This window comes from Hippopotamus amphibius, chromosome 12 (genome assembly GCF_030028045.1).
Source record: "Hippopotamus amphibius kiboko isolate mHipAmp2 chromosome 12, mHipAmp2.hap2, whole genome shotgun sequence".
Taxonomy (NCBI): Eukaryota; Metazoa; Chordata; class Mammalia; order Artiodactyla; family Hippopotamidae; genus Hippopotamus; species Hippopotamus amphibius.
Window position 1 is genome coordinate 41,507,839 of NC_080197.1, and position 18,406 is coordinate 41,526,244.

At 43.4% G+C, this 18,406-nt stretch overlaps 1 protein-coding gene across 1 annotated transcript in view; it reads left to right on the forward strand.

Annotated features, from left to right (window-relative positions):
- The window catches only part of SEL1L2 (SEL1L2 adaptor subunit of ERAD E3 ubiquitin ligase), a 112,300-nt gene that overhangs the window by 92,948 nt on the left and 946 nt on the right, over positions 1-18,406 (forward strand). The window contains exons 18-21 of the mRNA XM_057704090.1: positions 3,585-3,757; positions 12,943-13,071; positions 13,211-13,326; positions 14,724-14,954. Of these exons, the coding sequence (XP_057560073.1) occupies positions 3,585-3,757; positions 12,943-13,071; positions 13,211-13,326; positions 14,724-14,954 (649 nt within the window). The remainder of the gene's footprint in view (positions 1-3,584; positions 3,758-12,942; positions 13,072-13,210; positions 13,327-14,723; positions 14,955-18,406) is intronic.

Below are 18,406 nucleotides of genomic sequence, written 5' to 3' on the forward strand. Positions count from 1 at the left end.
CTGATGCTAATATGAGGCAGAAGAAAAAAGTCACAGTGGTACCTTCTCAGATCCAGCCGAGCTGGTACCGTAGCAGCAAGCCATCCATGTGATTTTAGTGAGAAATTCCCTAAAAAAGAAGTCTGTGTTTTCCAAAATGTCTGGAGTGGGGAAACAGCACCAGCAACCTCTCAGCTGTGGCAAATCCCTCAATTGTAACAAATACAGGTTTATTCCAAGCCAGGAAATGCTGTGGAAATTTCACCAAGGAAAAGAGACATTGAAAGTGAGAGGACATTAATATTAAACAGAATTCACCAATATAAAAAATATCAGACCACTAAAAATAATTATGTGTCACCAGAGAGGTCAGGCATGATTATCTCCAAAGATGTGACTGCTGAATAGCTGTTCTGAGGTTAGGAAAGCTGTTAACGGGAAATTAGGTTTCCAATCAGTCACTGGCGGTGCTTCCTTCAGGAGCTGCTGCGTGTGAGGAGGGTGCTGAACCGTCGGGACTCAGTCACCACCCTGTGACTGTGAAACTGGAGGGGAAATCCCTCCCACTGTCTAGTGACGCCCTGGGAGCCTGTCAGGATTGTCACGTGCCCCGACAGTCTCTGAATTAGGGTGGAGCTGAATCCTCTGGAGAAGCTGCTTCTTCACAACCTTTCATTCTTAGAGACCCCAGGGGTCCTGCTTACTTCTTGTAAAGCTTGAAAATGCAGAGCGCTGTTCTTTTGTGGTTATGGTGCAGAAGGAATCTTGGGGTCAACAGAAGGCAGGTTTGGGCAAAATTAGAGAGGGAGGTAGGTTTCTCTTTAGAGCTCGAGGGGTCTCTTGCCTCTCCAGGCCCCTCTCCTGGGCATCATTTCTATAAGGTCTTGCCCCCAGCTACCTGTACATTTTGAAGGATCTGGGAAGCAAATCCTGACAACTAATATCTTTGACAGCTTAAGAATTTTATGACGTTACTTCTACTCAGAGAAAGCAAAAGATGGCTCATGGTATTACATTTTGGTATAGGGTTCCAGAAGATTAAAAGAACTTCAGAACCCAAAGGAATTAATTCCAAAAAATTTTAGGCTTTGCATTAGTCCAAATGGGGAGAAAAACTTGGAAGAAGTCCTATAGCCCTTAAGGAGACACGTCAGACCCTACCACACAGGGTACTTTCCCCTTTTCCAAGTAAGCCTAGACCGTGCCAGCAGGGTTGGCCACAGCTGAAGTGGATGCCCTACATGAGCATTCCATCATCTTTTCAATCAACATAGTCCTAGTGAATGAAAACGTGGACCCCAAAGAGACCCTTACAGGTCATCTCTAAGTGGCCTTCAATAGACTGAAGTCTCATATCTTAAAAAGTCATGTGAACTTTTTTTCTACTCCTAAGTATTTTCATGTTTATTGGAAACTAAGGTTCTAAAATACTTCACATCTGGGGAAAGCATTTTCTAAAAAGTTTCGTGCCATGTCTATCCATTCATTCCATAAATATTTATCAAGTCCCATTCTAGTCCTGGTACTACATCAGTGATCAAGAGCTTCAAAATTCTCCCTCATGTAAGAGAAAGAGAGCAAATAAACTAGTAAACAAATAACAGTGATACGTGCTGTGAGGAAATAAAAAATGGAGATGGGATGGATATCTACTGGGGTGTAGTCTGACAAGGTAGTCAGAGAAGGCTCTAGGAGGGAAGTGACATTTGCGGTGAGACCAGAATGATGAGTCAGAGGAACTCCAAACACACCAGGCAGAGGGGCTTGAAGAATCTTACTGCAGCGATCCTGAGGCAGGAATGAGCTTGGTGTGCTGAAGGAATATTAAGAAGGCCAGAGCATGCTGAGAAAGTGACATGTGATAAGACCAGTCAGAGAGGCAGAAGACAGATAAGACACAATCTGTAGTTCAGGTAAGGAACCTAGATGTTATTCCAAGTGCAAAGTGAAGCACTCGGGGGTTTTAACACAGGGAATAACATGATTCGATTTTACATTTGAAAAAGATCATCTTGGCTGTTGTGTGGAGAGCAGATTGAAAAGTGGAGCTGAAAGCACAGTTTGGAGGCTGCTGTAGTATTCCAGGCGTAGACTAGATGGTAGAGGAGATGGCGAGAAACGGGTGTGTTTTAGAGGTAGAACCAACAGGACTTGCTGATGGATTTGATAATGAAAGTGAGGGGAAAGAACTGGGAATGATTCCCCTAGATTTATGGTCTGAAAAGTGATGGTGCTGGCACTCATAGAGGAAAGAAACTGATGAATTTGGGGGAAGGGGTAGCAGGGAGTTAGGAATCTCTATTGGATGTTATAAGTCTGAGATCCAGGCAGATAAGTCAAGAGGACACTTGTAAAAATCTGGGCTTTGTGAGCCACAACTAATGAGCCCATGCTCCACAACTACTGCAGCCCATGCACCTAGAGCCCGTGCTCTACAACAAGAGAAGCCACCGCCATGAGAAGTCTGCACATTACAACAAAGAGTAGCCCCTGCTTTCCACAACTACAGAAAGCCCGCGTGCAACAATGAAGACCCAACACAGCCAGTGAATAAAAATAAATTAATTAAAAACAAACAAAAAACAACATGGCAAGAAAATAAATCTATAAAAAAAAAAGAATCTGGGGCTTAGAGAGAGACAGGACTATAGATACAGATTCAGGAACAGTAAACCGAGAGCCATGGAACTAGATGAGATCACCTGGAAAGAGAGTTGAGATAGAGCAGAGTGGTAGAGAGAGGAGGGGGAGGGAGGAGAGGAGAGAGAAGAAGGGAGAGAAGTTGGGGGAAAAGGAGTCAGTAACGAGGCCTTGATATTCCAACATTTAGAAGTGGGGTAGAGGAGGAGTCAGGGAAGAGTTTGAAAAGGAGAGGTTTATGAGGCAGGATGGGGAGTCAAGAGAAGAAAAGGCTTGGGCAGGTCGTCCAGTGATTCCAGTGCTGCTTAGCAGTCCAGGGAGATGAGGACAGGAAGTGCGAGGGGATTTGGTTGCATGGAGGTCGTTGACCACCTTGGATATAGAAGTTTCTTGGAGGAGGGGGCAGAAGCCAGACTGGGGTGGGTTGAAGTGTATGTGGGAGGAAAAGCTTTGGAGACAGCGCGTGTGGGACACACTTTTGAAAAGGCTGAGTGTGACGTGAACAGAGAAATGAGGAGTTAGTTAGAAATGAGGATAAAGAAGTGGGATAAAAGTTTGGTTTTGTTCATAGAAGATACCAGAGTGTGTTTCGATGACTCATGGGAGTAGAAAAGGGGCAGAAACTGGTGTTGCAGGAGAGCGGAGCTTCAGGAGTGCAGACTAAGAAAAGGAGGGGTGGGATCCAATTTCCCAAGAGTTGACCTACCTTCAAAAAATGAATCTAAAAGGTAAAATTAATAATTTTGTATTCTTTAAGAACATTTGTACTATACTGTGGGAGTTATCCTACAATGAAGACAGCTAGCGTTGTGTGTTATAGCCATAAATCATATCTAATCCTCCTTCTGGGATTCTGAGTGGTTTTTTTTTTTCTTTTTTATACAGATTATCATTAGGTTGAGTTACTAGGAACTACACGTGAATCATTTGAGTTATCACTCTCCTCTTTCTAATATTTCTATCAGGCAACGCATTCGCTAGAGTGAAAATTGGCGATTACCATTACTATGGCTACGGGACTAAGAAAGACTATCAAACAGCAGCCACACATTACAGCATCGCAGCCGACAAATACCACAGCGCACAAGCCATGTTCAATCTGGCCTATATGTATGAACACGGTTTAGGTATTGCAAAGGTAATTGTGCTGGTAGCTACCCAACCTAGTAACGGCAGCTGTACGGGAAGGAAAATATATAAATGTTTTACATTTCACTGATGTCATCAATGTAGAGAAAAAGACTTAACATTTGCTGGGCCCCTTGCACATGCCAACACCTATTACATACCTTAACATAAACCCTATGAGGTAGAATTTATTTTCTCCAGGACGCCTAAGGACGTAACTAAAGAGTGGAATAAACCTAATCTTGGCCAATTTGATTCATAGTAAATTCACATTTTTTCCAGCAACACTAGTGGGCCCTGCCCCTACCCTCTCCCACCTCCAGGCCTTTTTCCATTAAAATTTCCATTGCCTCTCAAGCTCTCGGTAATAAGGAGAAAGTGAGAATGTGGTCAGAGCTGGATACCCAGGTGGCATTAATCCAGAAATGTCTTTTGAAACACCCGCTGTGTACATAACACAGTGCTGAGCGCTCTAGGGAGGCCCAAGAAGGTAGATCTCCATCTTTCAAACACTACACTTGACTTGAGGAGATGAGGCGTTTTCGTTAAGAAAGACGGCTGATACTACAAGGTGATATCGGGTAAATCCTTTAGACGGTAGATGTAACTAAGGCAGAAGATGGCAGTGGGGTCTGACGGGGTGAGAAAGGTGATTATAATAGCCAGGGGTTGGTGTGTTATGTACACCATGTCATTTAGGTCACAGAGCCACTCAGTGAGACGCGTCCTATCATTGTCCTTGTCGTTTGCATCAGGAAATCACAGTGCAGGTTAAGTCACAGGGCCAGGTTTGCAGGGCTCACCAGCAGTGGAGCCACAGTTTGAACCCAGACCTGTCTGACCCCACGTTTCTGGTGGAAAGAGTGGGCCCTGCATTATCGCATTTCCTGTGCTCTCCTTTTCCTTCCAGTTGTGATAGTAACCGGGAATTATCGGTAGGGAATTTCCTAGCGGACAACTGCTCACGTGGACACTGAGCAAGGGCTTCTTGTTCAGGCGCCAACAATCCGGCAGTAGAGATCTCTGCCTTCCCGTGCTCTCCTGTGCCTGCCTTTTGACGGATCACTTTTCATCATCCCTGGCACCCTAAGCGGTGGAGAGAATGTCAAATCCAAATGCAGTCTGTTTTCCCCATTCCTAGTGGGTGCGAGCTTCCTGTGTTTATAAAATCGAGGCGGGTGGGACTGGATGGAATAGCTAAATTGGAGGATGCTTTGGACGTTATTAAGCTATACTCCCTCCCCTCCAACTGTCATCCCCATCTGTAAAACGGAACAGGGATAGGAGCCCTGCCCCAGGCTTTGAGGATAAAACGAATAAGCCTCTGTGAAAGGGCTTTGTAGTGAAACAGTGTGTGGAATGACTTATTTAGATCAGAAGAGAACGTGAGCGATTGCTAAGTAAGGCTTCAGTAGGATTCCAGCTTTTGCTCCTCACTCCCCATGTAAAATATACAATATTGGTGAGAGGAGCATTGTCTATATAGAGGATAGAAGTGACCTCATGCCAGAGGTTAAATTCAGATTAGCTCTCCTGCCCCCACATGAGTCCAGAAGGACTTGACAGCCCCGTCCTCACCACTGTGAGGCCATTAGCCATGATTCCCTGCGGCTGGGAGAGCTGTCCTCTCAGGACAGGGCCGACTACTCAGCCCACCTGCCTGCCACCGCCCGGTCAGGGGGTTCGGTTTTCCTCCTCGGAGTCACTGCTAGGCTCTCTCCTGGGCACCTTCTTCACAATGTCAAATAGCAGTTGTTGAGACATTTTCATACATCTAGAAAAAGCTTTGAAGTTTCTCTTTAGCCACATTTCTGTTCTTTTCCGTCAGGGTTCTTGTTAAATTGTAGGTAGTTCATTTTGATCAGTCTCTCAGTCACAGGCATATTTTTTTCCTACAGAAAGTCTCTACATTAAAAAAAAAGAGAGAGAGAGAGAGACCGCACTTAACCTCAGACCTGGACCCTGGACACGGGAATTTTAGATTTAGTTAATGACGGGCCATTGCTCTGTCTTTATTAATTTCTTTTGTTTAGCAATTAGTAAAATAATAAGCAAGTACCCAGGGGCCAAGTTTATTAATCTTGCTGTCTCATAGTCACATTAACAAGGAGATATCACCTCATCTAATTCTTAAAATGAATATGCTGATAATTAAAAGCCCAGAGCCTGTTCCAGTGGTGGTTAATGAAAGCGATTAGGAGACCAGGCTTTCACAGCACCCAAGTCGTCGAGTAATCACGCACTTCACAATCCTTTTTATTAGTCAAGCCTCATGCAAACTGGTGGGAAAGATGAGTCTAACATCATTACCAGGATTTCTCTGAGAATCAAAGAAGGTTTTGGTAAACTCTGAAAGTAAGCCCTCTGGAAGAAAGAAGTAAGGTATAAATCGACTCTTGGTAAATCAATGTAAAAATATGTTGCTATTGTTCTCATCTGTCTTTTGGAAAGGATTTTGGGACTAGGGTGATGTAGGTGAATTATCCTAATAGCTTCGCTGAGAAACATCTCATTCTCCGATTTCTGACTTCGAATTAAACTTAGACTGTGGACCAGAACTGATTGCATCATTTATTTGGGGAACACTAAATAACACCTGGGGAGAAACTGAGAGATGATCTCAACTAATTTCGAAATATAAACACTCAGCTCACAAGTTGTTCTGAAACTCCTTCTCAATTTGTACTTGATTCAGAAGTGCTTCAAAAATTTAATAACCTTGAAAACAACTTGTTGCCCATCCTCTCAGTCACATCCCTTCTGTCCTTAACCTGGTTCAGGCCAGAATTTCTACCCATGCGGGCTTGTTGTAAAGGCTTCTTGGGGGCCTCCCATTCTAGTGTTCTTCCTCGAACTCTGTGGCAGAGAAAGCTCTGTCCACCAAAGATTTGTCATCCTCAGCGCACAAGAAAGACTTGTTGCTGGGAGGCGGCTCCCAGTCAGAGACCACGTTTCCCAGCTCCCTTCACATCCATGTGACTAGTTCTCACCAAAGGAGGGGAAGTAAAAGGGAAGAGTAACATTTCTGGGCCAAGGCAGCTAAGAAGTAGATGGAGCTTCTCCCCGAGGCTCTAGCACAGCCCCACAGAGAAAATTTACCACCAACCAGGAACATCCACACTGGACTGTTGAATGTGTTAAGCCACTGAAATTGGGGGGTTATTTGTTGCAGATGTTAGCATTACTTTCGTGTGAACACATAATACAGCTAACAAAGCTCCCCACCCCCAGGTTATTCTTGATAAAGTATAACTCCAGTACTGTTACCTCTCCACCTTACTCCTCCCAAAAGATGCACACAAATATAAGCAAACAAACATGAAAATAAAAGAATCTTACTGACTTTCTATTGCCTAATGAAGTCCAGACTTCTGACCCTGGAATTCAAAACCCTCCTTGACCTAACCTGCCTTGATAATAATGGCTTGATATGCCACTGTTCCACTGTATTTTCTAGGTTGCTTTTCCTTTCCCCCCAAGACCTTGAACTGCACCCTCATAACCTTAGGTTACATCGCCCCATTTGCTGGAATGATTTTCTCCCACATTTTTGCCCATTGAAGACCAGTCCATTTTTCAAAGAATAGCTCCAATATCATCTCTTCTATGAACCCTTCAGTGAATCCCTAGATTTAAAAGACATCTGCTTCTAAACTACCATGGTATCATGCCTTGCTTTTCTTCATTCATTTATTTACTCAAATATTTATGAAGTCCTTGTTTTGTGTCAAGAAGGGTACAAGAACAAGACACCCTTCAAGGAGCTCATAGTCTACTATGGAAGAGACGTCCATAGCTACCGTGAACACCCAAAATGGCATGCGTGCACACACACACAAGTGAAATAACTGTTAAAGAGGAAACCATTCAGGCAGAGGAGTCAGTACTGTCAGATTCTGTTCTAAAATGTTTTTGTAACATAGAGTATAAGAAACGGAAGACCCTTTTTTTATTTTTTCATTTTTTTCTTGTTTTGTTTTTAAAATGGAAGAAAGCAGGTATATTTTAAGATAATGACTAGAACAACTATCTAAATTAAGACAAAAGGTGAGAGGAAATTATCCTTCGGAAATGAGCTTCAATATATATAGTCAGACCTACTAAATAAGACATTTTTTGGATCCTGCAGGGAAAACAAAACCACATCTACTGAATAAATTATAAATAGATCTGTCAAAAGTAAAAGTAATTATGGCACAAGCATTTTTATTCTTCATTTGTCTGGTCAGGTCATCTATGGAGTGTTAGAGCTGAAGCTTTAAACACCAGAAGAGAAAGGCCAACTTAAAGTTAGATATTAGAATGGGCCTCTCAGAAATATGACAGGATAAAATGTACACCTCTTAGAAATGGTCCTAACCTTTTTTGAAATAAATGTCTATTATCTAATGAGATCATCAGAAATGTGCAAAAAATTTGTGTGTGTATAGCTTTATTTATTAGAAAAAATCCCTACAAACAAGCAAACAACTAGAGAACATGTTAAATAAACTATTGTGTGGTGGTATACTATTCCACTATGCATTCCATAGCCTAGAGGCTAAGTGCTCAGCCTAGAAGCAGACTGTCTGGACTTGAATCCCAGCTCTGCCACTTACAAGTCATGTGAATTTAGATAAGTGACTTAACCTCTCTGTGCCTCAGTTCTTTTCATCTTAAAAATGGAGTTAATAATATCGTCTGCCCTACAGAATTGTCATAGGGTTGAAATAAACGACAGTGGTGAATGTCACACAGTAAATATTTAATAAGTAGTACCAATTATTATGAAATACTGTGCAACCATTAAAAATAAAACTATCATAAACTAAATGACTATCTTAGGACATGGCATTTTTTTTGAAATATATTGTTAAGAAAGCAGAAGACAAAGTATCATACAGAGTGAAAAATCCGTAAATTAAAAGTATGTGTATATATATATGAATATATATAAAAACACTGAAATGCTGGAAGGATGTGTATGAAATATCAGTAGTTACCTCTGTACAGTGAGATTGTGCATGTTTTTTCCTTATTTGCTCACCTCTATATTTTCAGTTTCCTCTAATTAACATATTTATAATTAGAAAATAAGAATGAATTATTCAAAAAATTACCTCTGTCCCAGTATGAGACATTTTTGATGACACTGAAAGATTCAGGGCTGGAAAACTCCTGAATCATGTAATTGAACATTTTTCATAAACCAGATACTTTATTGCTAGACAATTTTGTATCTTTGAGTTATAAGCAGCTTTCAAACTTGTGAACACTGGGCATTACTTTGGCACACCTGACATTTTCATTAGAAACATTTAAGAAGTCTGCAGATCATTTTATATAATCTCCTAAATCACTGCATTTAAAGCAAAATAAACTCAAATGTACCACAGGAAAGGTAAATGTAAATGGACTAGATGTGCAATGGACTTACATAATAAACCCTAGCCATCATCAAAGCACTATTTATCAAGGGGAATTCTTTTGTGTGAACAATTTGGATTTTTTTACTAAATAGGATCAAAGAACAAGGAGTCTTTTCTAGAGTCTAGTAATAAAATTTCTTCTATATGGGTTGCCCTAATTAGCCAGAAAGGTCCAGAATTTTCTTTCTCTGGGAATTTTAAGGAAAGACTTTCCTATCCCACCCCGCCCCCACTGCGAATGGTGAGGCCATCTTGGCTGGTAGCCAGCTCATCCCACCTTAATGGTACTTTTCTGGTATTTTTTATTATAAGCTAAGCAACTGAATTGTGATGTTTGTGCCTCAAGAAATAAATTAATGACCTTGCCTGCCTCGAATAAGAAGGAATGCCTGAGATATTGACAAAAGTTGCCTCTCCTCGAACATCCCATTCGAGTTAATATGCCTGTCACGTGTGGGGGTGACACCGCTGTTGTAATCTGTAGGGTGCTTTCAAATGAACACCCACTGAATTTGTTGGAATTAGAGACACAGAGTTTTTATAACATCCATTTTCTCTGTTGCCAGGAAGATTTGTTCAGAACAGTCTCCTGAATTTTAAGTATTTTAAGCAAGCATTATTCCTCTTTCTCAAACAAATAAATTTACCAGTCCACAAAGCTTTGGAAATAAATTAAGAAACGACAAGCATGGGATCTCATGAAACTTAAAAGCTTTTGCACAGCAAAAGAAACCATAAACAAGACTAAAAGGCAACCCTCAGAATGGGAAAAAATAATTGCCTATGAAACAACGGACAAAGGATTAACCTCCAAAATATACAAGCAGCTCATGAAGCTTCATACCAAAAAAGCAAATAACCCAATCCACAAATGGGCAGAAGACCTAAATAGACATTTCTCCAAAGAAGACATACAGATGGCCAACAAACACATGAAAAGATGCTCAACATCACTCATCATCAGAGAAATGCACGTCAAAGCCACAATGAGGTATCACCTCACACCGATCAGAATGGCCATCATCACAAAATCTGGAAACCACAAATGTTGGAGAGGGTGTGGAGAAAAGGGAACTCTCCTGCACTGTTGGTGGGACTGTAAGTTGGTACAGCCACTATGGAAAACAATTTGGAGGTTCCTTAAAAAACTACAAATAGAACTACCATATGATCCAGTCATCCCACTCCTGGGCATATACCCAAAGAAAACCATAATCCCAAAAGAAACTTGTACCATAATGTTTATTGCAGCACTATTTACAATAGCCAGGACATGGAAGCAACCTAAATGCCCATCAACAAATGAATGGATACAGAAGATGTGGCATATATATACAATGGAATATTACTCAGCTATAAAAAGGGATGAGATGGAGCTATATGTAATGAGGTGGATAGACCTACAGTCTGTCATACAGAGTGAAGTAAGTCAGAAAGAGAAGGACAAATATTGTATGCTAACTCACATATACGGAATCTAAAAATGGTACTGATGAACTCAGTGACAAGAACAAGGAAGCAGATACAGAGAATGGACTGGAGAACTCGAGGTATGGGAGGGGGCGGGGGGTGAAGGGGAAACTGAGAAGAAGCGAGAGAGTAGCACAGACATATATATACTACCAACTGTAAAATAGTCAGTGGGAAGTTGTTGTATAACAAAGGGAGTCCAACTCGAGGATGGAAGATGCCTTAGAGGACTGGGGCAGGGAGGGTGGGGGGGATTCGAGGGGGGGGGCGTCAAGGAAGGGAGGGAATATGGGGATATGTGTATAAAAACAGTTGATTGAACCTGGTGTACCCCCAAAAAAATAAAATAAAATAAAATAAAATAAAAAAAAAAAAAAAAAAGAATTTCTGCTCATCAAAAAAAAAAAAAAGGGATGAGATGGAGCTATATGTAATGAGGTGGATAGAACTACAATCTGTCATACAGAGTGAAGTAAGTCAGAAAGAGAAGGACAAATATTGTATGCTAACTCACATATACGGAATCTAAAGATGGTACTGATGAACTCAGTGACAAGAACAAGGATGCAGATACAGAGAATGGACTGGAGAACTCGGGGTATGGGAGGGGTCGGGGGGTGAAGGGGAAACTGAGATGAAGCGAGAGAGTAGCACAGACATATATATACTACCAACTGTAAAATAGTCAGTGGGAAGTTGTTGTATAACAAAGGGAGTCCAACTCGAGGATGGAAGATGCCTTAGAGGACTGGGGTGGGGAGGGTGGGGGGGACTCGAGGTGGGGGGAGTCAAGGAAGGGAGGGAATACGGGGATATGTGTATAAAAACAGATGACTGAACCTGGTGTACCCCCAAAAAAATTAAAAAAAAAAAAAAAACCAACCAAACAAACAAAAAGAAACGACAAGCAGAACATAACTGAGAGGACACCACCCAAGAAATGGGTTTAGCAGAGGCCTCAAGGATTCACAACTATTGAACCCTGTGTAATGGAGGTCTGGGAGATGGAGAGGAGAGACAGAGAGATACTGGATGACCACACTTTGTGAAAAATCCCTCTTCTTCCTCTTCTTTAGAAAATAATCCACAGGCACCCAAGCAAAGTGTAATTCTGGGACTGGCCTAGGGTGCTTCAACATTTAAGAGCCTTTTCATTACTCTGGGAAAACAAAGCAATTATAAAGCAAACAGAAAAAGGCCATAAGTAGGTGACAAGTAAAGAGAAACACATTTTTGATCTGCGATGGCATAATTTAAAGGGGGGAAATGTTCCTAAAAATATAATATGTCATTTATGGAATCAAATTCCAGCCTGAGAACCAAAATAGGTTATTCACTCATTCCTCATGTATTCACTCATTTGACAAGTATTATCAAAGACTTACCATGTACCTGGCACTGGGAATTCAGGGGCGAACAGGCAGAGCAAGTCCTTGTCTTCAAGGACCTGGAGGTAGACGATGAAGAACCAAATCCCATAACTTCAGGTATTATGCGGAGTATGAAGAAAAGTAGGAATTTTAAGTGCTTGTCACTATCTGTATTGCCATTTTGTTGGGGAGCTGTACTGTTAGTGTCTGTTCTCCTGCCCCTTTAATTGGAATCATACCTAAGGTCTGGTCCAGCGATATCCAAGAAAGCTCTTTGGAGACTGTGTTGGTTCTCTATGGTTGCTGTAACAAATTACCACAAATTCAGTGCCTTAAAACCACACACGTTTAACTCACTGTTTCTGTAGGTGAGAAATCCAGGTGAGCTTGACTGGGTCCTCTGCATAGGGTCTCCTAGGTTGAAATCAAGGCTGTGTTCCTTACCGAGGGCTCTGGGGGAAAATCTGCTTCCAAGCTCATTCAGGTTGTTGGCCAAATTCAGTTTCTTGCACCTGTAGGACTGAGGGCTCCATGTCCTTGCTGGTGGTCAACATTCCTTCTCCTGTCTGAGTGGCCCCTCCACAATGGCAAGTTGAGTCCTTCCCATGCCTGGAATCTCTGACTTCTCCTCTGTCACACCTCTCTGCCTTTCTCTTCTGCTGTTTGAGAAAACTCGGTGTTTAAGGCCTCATGTGATTACATTGAGTCCACTGGGTCATCCAGTACAATATCCCTATCTTAAGGTTCGTAACCTTAATCACATTTGCAAGATTCACTTTGCATTGTAACATAACATATTAATAGGTTCCAAGGATTAGGGCATGAACATCCTGGGGTGGGGGGCATTCGGCTTAGAAAAGATAAGTTACTATATCTCAGACAATGGCCTCCATTGAATCACTCCTGAAGGATCTGCACCTGATGAGTATGGGCTGTTCTATTTCCAGGACATCCACTTGGCCAGGAGATTATACGATATGGCGGCTCAAATAAGTCCGGACGCTCACGTACCTGTGTTTTTTGCCCTCATGAAAATGGAAACTGTGCATTTGCTCCGAGATATCCTGTTTTTAAATGTAAGTTTGTCTCAAATAGGTCTGAAATCTCCAAGAACTCCAATGAGAAACTCTTGGGCGGTGGGATAGAAGGAGATGGATGGTTCTGAATGAAGTGGAGGCTTGGATTTATTTTTGACAGAATGTCTCTCGCCAGCAGTTTACAATGAGATGGAAGTGGATGAAATCGGACAACAGCCTTGCACTGTACTGGGATTTATTTGTGATTGGCCTAATTGTTGCTGTGCTGATCTTCTTGCTTAGAAATCGCTACCGGTAGGATCTGGACCATAGGAAAACCTGCTCACGGGAACCAGGTCACTTCAAGTTATCGTCACTAAATAAAAAATTTCCCTGTCAGACTCAGGAGTCTGCTGCTGTTTTCCCATATAGGTCTGTGATGGAAAATGGACAAAAGTTGGGCCCGTCCTCTGAGAAACCACCTCAGACCTCCTGCTTAGCTGAGGTGACCACTTGGGAGGGGAGGGGGTTCCTGGAACCTGATCACCTAAGATTTACTTACAAACTTCTCGTCCTGGGGATCTAGTCCTGAGTTAGGGATTAAAGACCACCCATTCCCATGTGGTTGTGACAACCTGTCCCCTTTCGAGAGGACAGATGGGTTTCTTGGCTCCTACAGACATACTTAAGTCAGGAGAAGGGGGAGTTTGGGGAGGGCGAGAACAGAGATTCCTCAGAATGTGATCAAGGCAAAACTTACAAGCAGACCCTGTATCCTGTGGGAATGATCCGGTGAACCATATCCTATCTCTAATGAGCCAAAGTGCCTCATGGCATTGCTGTGCCGGGGGACCGACTCAGCCTCCCCCCCAGGGGGACCTTCTATCAAAGCTCCCTTAGCAGTTGTGTGGTGAACAGCACCATTGGGCGTCCGCCCAGCATTGCATCCCTCTCTTCCACGCCTCACTGGGACCCTGGGGAATCCCCTTTGGAGGACCCACAGAGGGAGATGGTACCAGCCTCCGAGGACAGAAGCTAAAGGGCCTGGTTTTTGGTCTCCCCTGACAGGCGAAGCTGGGCTGGGGCCCAGGGCTGAGGACAGTGATGGGCCAGGCTTGAATCTCACCCTCACTGAGCCTCAGTTTCCTGATCTGCAAAATGGAAAGATCTTCAAGATCTAAGCAAGCTGGTATGAAGATTAATGGGATAATGTATGTAAAGGAATTATCACAGGGTCTGGCATCTAGAATGAACTCCATAAACTTTTAATTTTCTCTAAAAGCTCATGGCAAGTTGGTTGGAATATGGGGACAGCAAGGTGATAACAACCAGTGTGGTTTCAGTGTCTGGCAGTTAGTTCTACAGCAAAAATGCTGGGTGTTTAGGTAGGAAAAGATTGTGCTTGCCTATTTGAAAACCCAAACTAGGGACAGGAAAAGAGTTAATTAATAATGTCGATCATAATCAGACAGGACAGTGAAGTGGATTTGGAACCAAACAGCCTAGGTTTGAGGTCCAGCTCTGTCCCTTAGTAGCTCTATGACTTTGGGGCTAATTTCTCCAAACCGCAGTTTTTCCTCCATAAAATGAGATTATTTCCTGCCTGACTGGAGATTTGTGAGATTTCAATAAGCCTAACTTCACAAGTGCTTTGTAAACATCATACACACACATACTAGCCACAGGCATTTACTTGGCCACTAACCTTCCAGTTGTAACCTGAGGTCCGAGTGTTTAGAATTTCCTAACACAACCCCTAACTTACTAGAGAGTTCCAGTCCCAAAGGAAGGATAAAAGCCTCATTCACAAATGTGGAAGGAGCAGGCATCCAAACCTCAGCTCAGAACCTAATGGACAAGGCGGCCCTGCAGTTACAGCTCACAGGTGTCTGGAATGTGAGCACATCAGAGGCAGGATATGCGCAAAGAGGGGCCTGTGGAAGGTGAGCCCTGGCTCCAAGACTGGGTGAAAGATGAGCTGCTTTGGGGTAAAGCTTGTGAAAATATCTGCAGGCAGGGCGGAAAGGGAGACGGTGCGGCCTGCTGTGTAGAGCGGAACATTCCCAGAAATACAGGAGCAAGGGCAGCGTGAGCTCATCAATTTCCCGTTTCAGCTCATTGTTCCAAGTAAATGTGAGCCACAGGCTCTGAGAGCGTGAGTGGTTTTGGGTGTTTGAATCACTCAAACGTCCATTTCTAGGGATCCCCTCCACAGCCTCCCCTGTAGCAGCTCCCCCTCCGCAGCACATGGACTGAGGACCTGCCCGCACCTGGGCGGCAGCGTGGTAGCTGACCACTGATCACTGTGCACTGTTTTGCACAGCTCCTTGACATAGTGTCTCAATCAGAATACTTTTAGTTGCAAGAAAATACACCGTGTCAGCTTCCCTGTGGTCTCCAGCCACCCCAGCTGCGAGCCCTGTGAGGGCAGTGGCTGGGCCTTCTCACCTCTGGGGATCCAGGGCCTCGGATATAGTAGGTGCTCAGTTAGCTCTGGATGACCAATTTGCCCACACCCACACACACCTTCCTCACCCCCAACCTGGTCCAGTGCACCCTCTTCTCAACACACGCTCGTCACGAATTGCACGATGACTCACGTTTTTATAACCAGCGCAGCAGCTGGTTCTTCAGAGTCCCTGACTATAACACACGGGGGGTTAAAATGGAGTTTATCTGTGATTCATACAGTTTTCTCTCCTCAGGAAAGCTAATGCCCTGGAGCAGGCTCTATAGCGTGTAAAACTCCTGATGCCAAATTACACCATAATCTCTGGGAGTGGGAGCCAGGCAGCGGAGCCCAGGTCGAGGCTACTTTAACCCACGACACTGAAATGTGCTCTAAAGAAATTCAGTGTAAGAGGGTGACTCTGGGTTTTGCAAAAGACTCAGTACCAAAGGCCCTTGGATGGAGAGCTGTGTCGGGGATGTTCACAGTTGTACCTCCCACAGGGTGGGTGCTGTGGCTGGGCCTTAGCTCTGCTGGGGTTGCATGAGTGACATCAGCCCTGCCACAGGGTGCTGGACAAGACTCTGGAGCACCTATGTTCCAGGCCTGTCCTCCAGGACCAGCTAGTACCTCGGGCAAATTGATCTCTCTGTGGGAGTCAGTTTCCTCAACTGCAAAATAAGGACGATTTCTCTGCTGTCTCACATCTCAAAAATTTTATTATTCCCATCCAGCCTCTCAGGTGTAACATTAAGATCTATAATGGAAAACGGCCTTAAAATCTTGCCATGTACGGCAAGAATAGAATCATTTTTCAGGCTGTGAGGTTCTTTTAATTCTTAGCTTTTGTTCTTTTTTATTCTCGCCACCTAATTAACTTCATCCAGCATTGGAGCCTGTGTTTTGATATGGAAACATTTTCTGTGGTGTGTGCTTGTGTGAAATGAGTTATCCTAACTTGTGTTTTATTAATCAGACAATAACTTCTAGGTAAAGATAAAGTGCCTCTGGAAAAAAAGAATGTTTAATCTCCACCTAACAGAACATTAGAACAAGTCTCTTATATTTGAAACTTGGATTTTGCCATAGAGGCAAAATAGCTGTCTGAGGTCCTACGACTTATTCTTTTTAAAAAAGGGAGAGTGACTTTAAATGATATCTGTTTATTAATCTACCTTCTTGTGTAAGCAAGAGGGAATTTTATGTAGGACAAACGGTAAGCTAGCATCACAACCACAGTCAATAATTTGTTCTTGAAAGCTTCTCTAAACTTCTTTCTGTCTAGCATAATAACAGCTAACATATCATGCTTATACTGTGCTGGGCACTGTTCTAACTGAATGTATTATTAACTTGCTAGGTCTTTACAGCTACCTTCCCAGGAGGATACTGGATCATCTTTAAGAGGAAACTGAGGTCAAGTAACTTGTCCAAGGCCACATAGCTAGGATGACCAGGCCCAGAGTCTGTGCTTTTAGCCACTGCACTGGATTGCCTTGAGATAGCTTATAAACAACTCTTGCAAGATAACTGAATGTTAAGTTTTCCTGCAACTATTCAAATTATTTAACAAGCCTTCTCAATGCCAGGCATTGTGCTAAGCTTATGTTTCCCAAAATACATTCAAAGTCTTGCAGGTGTGCTCCATGATAAAAGGGTTATTGGGCCATTAAGTCTGGAGATACCATAAAATATACAGTCCTCTGGGAGATTCACAACAACATGAGCACATTAAAGATTCTGAGAAGTGTTACAGCAGATATCCATTTAATTTTGTTTGACCCAGCTTTCCCAACCATATTTACCTCTGAAAAATCTTCCTCTACCCCTGCTCTAACCTCCACCTTCTTTTGTAGCACCTATTAACACGATAATTTGAGGGCTATTGCACCAGACATGTAAGTCATCTCATGAGGTTGGCTTTCCAAGCCTAAGAAATAATGGGTGTAGTGCTTATTCTCTTCTGGGCATTGTACTAATGCGTCAAAGAATGACACATGTCAGCAGTTGAGTAACTTACACAAGGTAGGCTGGATAGTGGTAGAAAGGGGCTCCAATGGCAGGTCTGATCTCAGAACTCACGCTGATCACTCTACCTGGCCACCCTGGTGTCTAATGACGGCTGGACATCTTGCCTGGACTGGAGACTATCGTCCCACAATATAAGACCCAGTCATCTCTGATGCATGCCTTGATGTGACCTCACCTCATGGTTCTAATCATTCTCTAGGACCAAGCCCTTCCCTGTTTCCCAGTCCACCTGCTGTGCATGATACCCAGATTCCACTGGGATAAGAGCCTAGCCAGGAATCCCGCCCAAGTGGCTGATCCCTGGAATTTGAAGCTGGATGTGCGCGGTGCCCACTGCCTGTCTTTCCAGCTTTCCGCTGCTTGCTGTGCTCACGAGGATCCCCCCCACTGTTGTCTGCCTGACAGTGAGTCCGTCTGGTTCATCTCTGTGGCTGATGGAACCCTGGTTACAGCGGTGCCACCGCCCAAGGGGTTGAACACTTAGCTGAAAGGCGGAACTTGCGGATGGAAAACATCGTATAAAGTGCTATCAGAGATGAAACTCAGGAAAGTTCAAGGTGGCCTGGGACAAGAAGGCAAGATGAACTCGAGCTGGATAAGTGACTGAGTTTAGAGTGAAGGGGCCTGGGAGAGTTTGGAGGGCAGGCGGCTCCACAGGGACAGATTCCAGCACAGGGCTGAGCATGTGTTGGAGTCACCTGCCTGGTTCCGATATGCTGGTTGGCAAGTACGTTTATGGGGGGAGGGGAGACATGGAGAAGAAAGAGAGGTCACACAGAAGGCTCTGGCTCCAAAAGAAGGCAGCATGATAAAATTAAGTGCTTTGTCCCATACAAGACTGAAGTCACATATGGGCTCTGCTACGTATATGACCTTGGAGAAGTCACAACCTCTCTGAACCTGTTTCTTCATCTG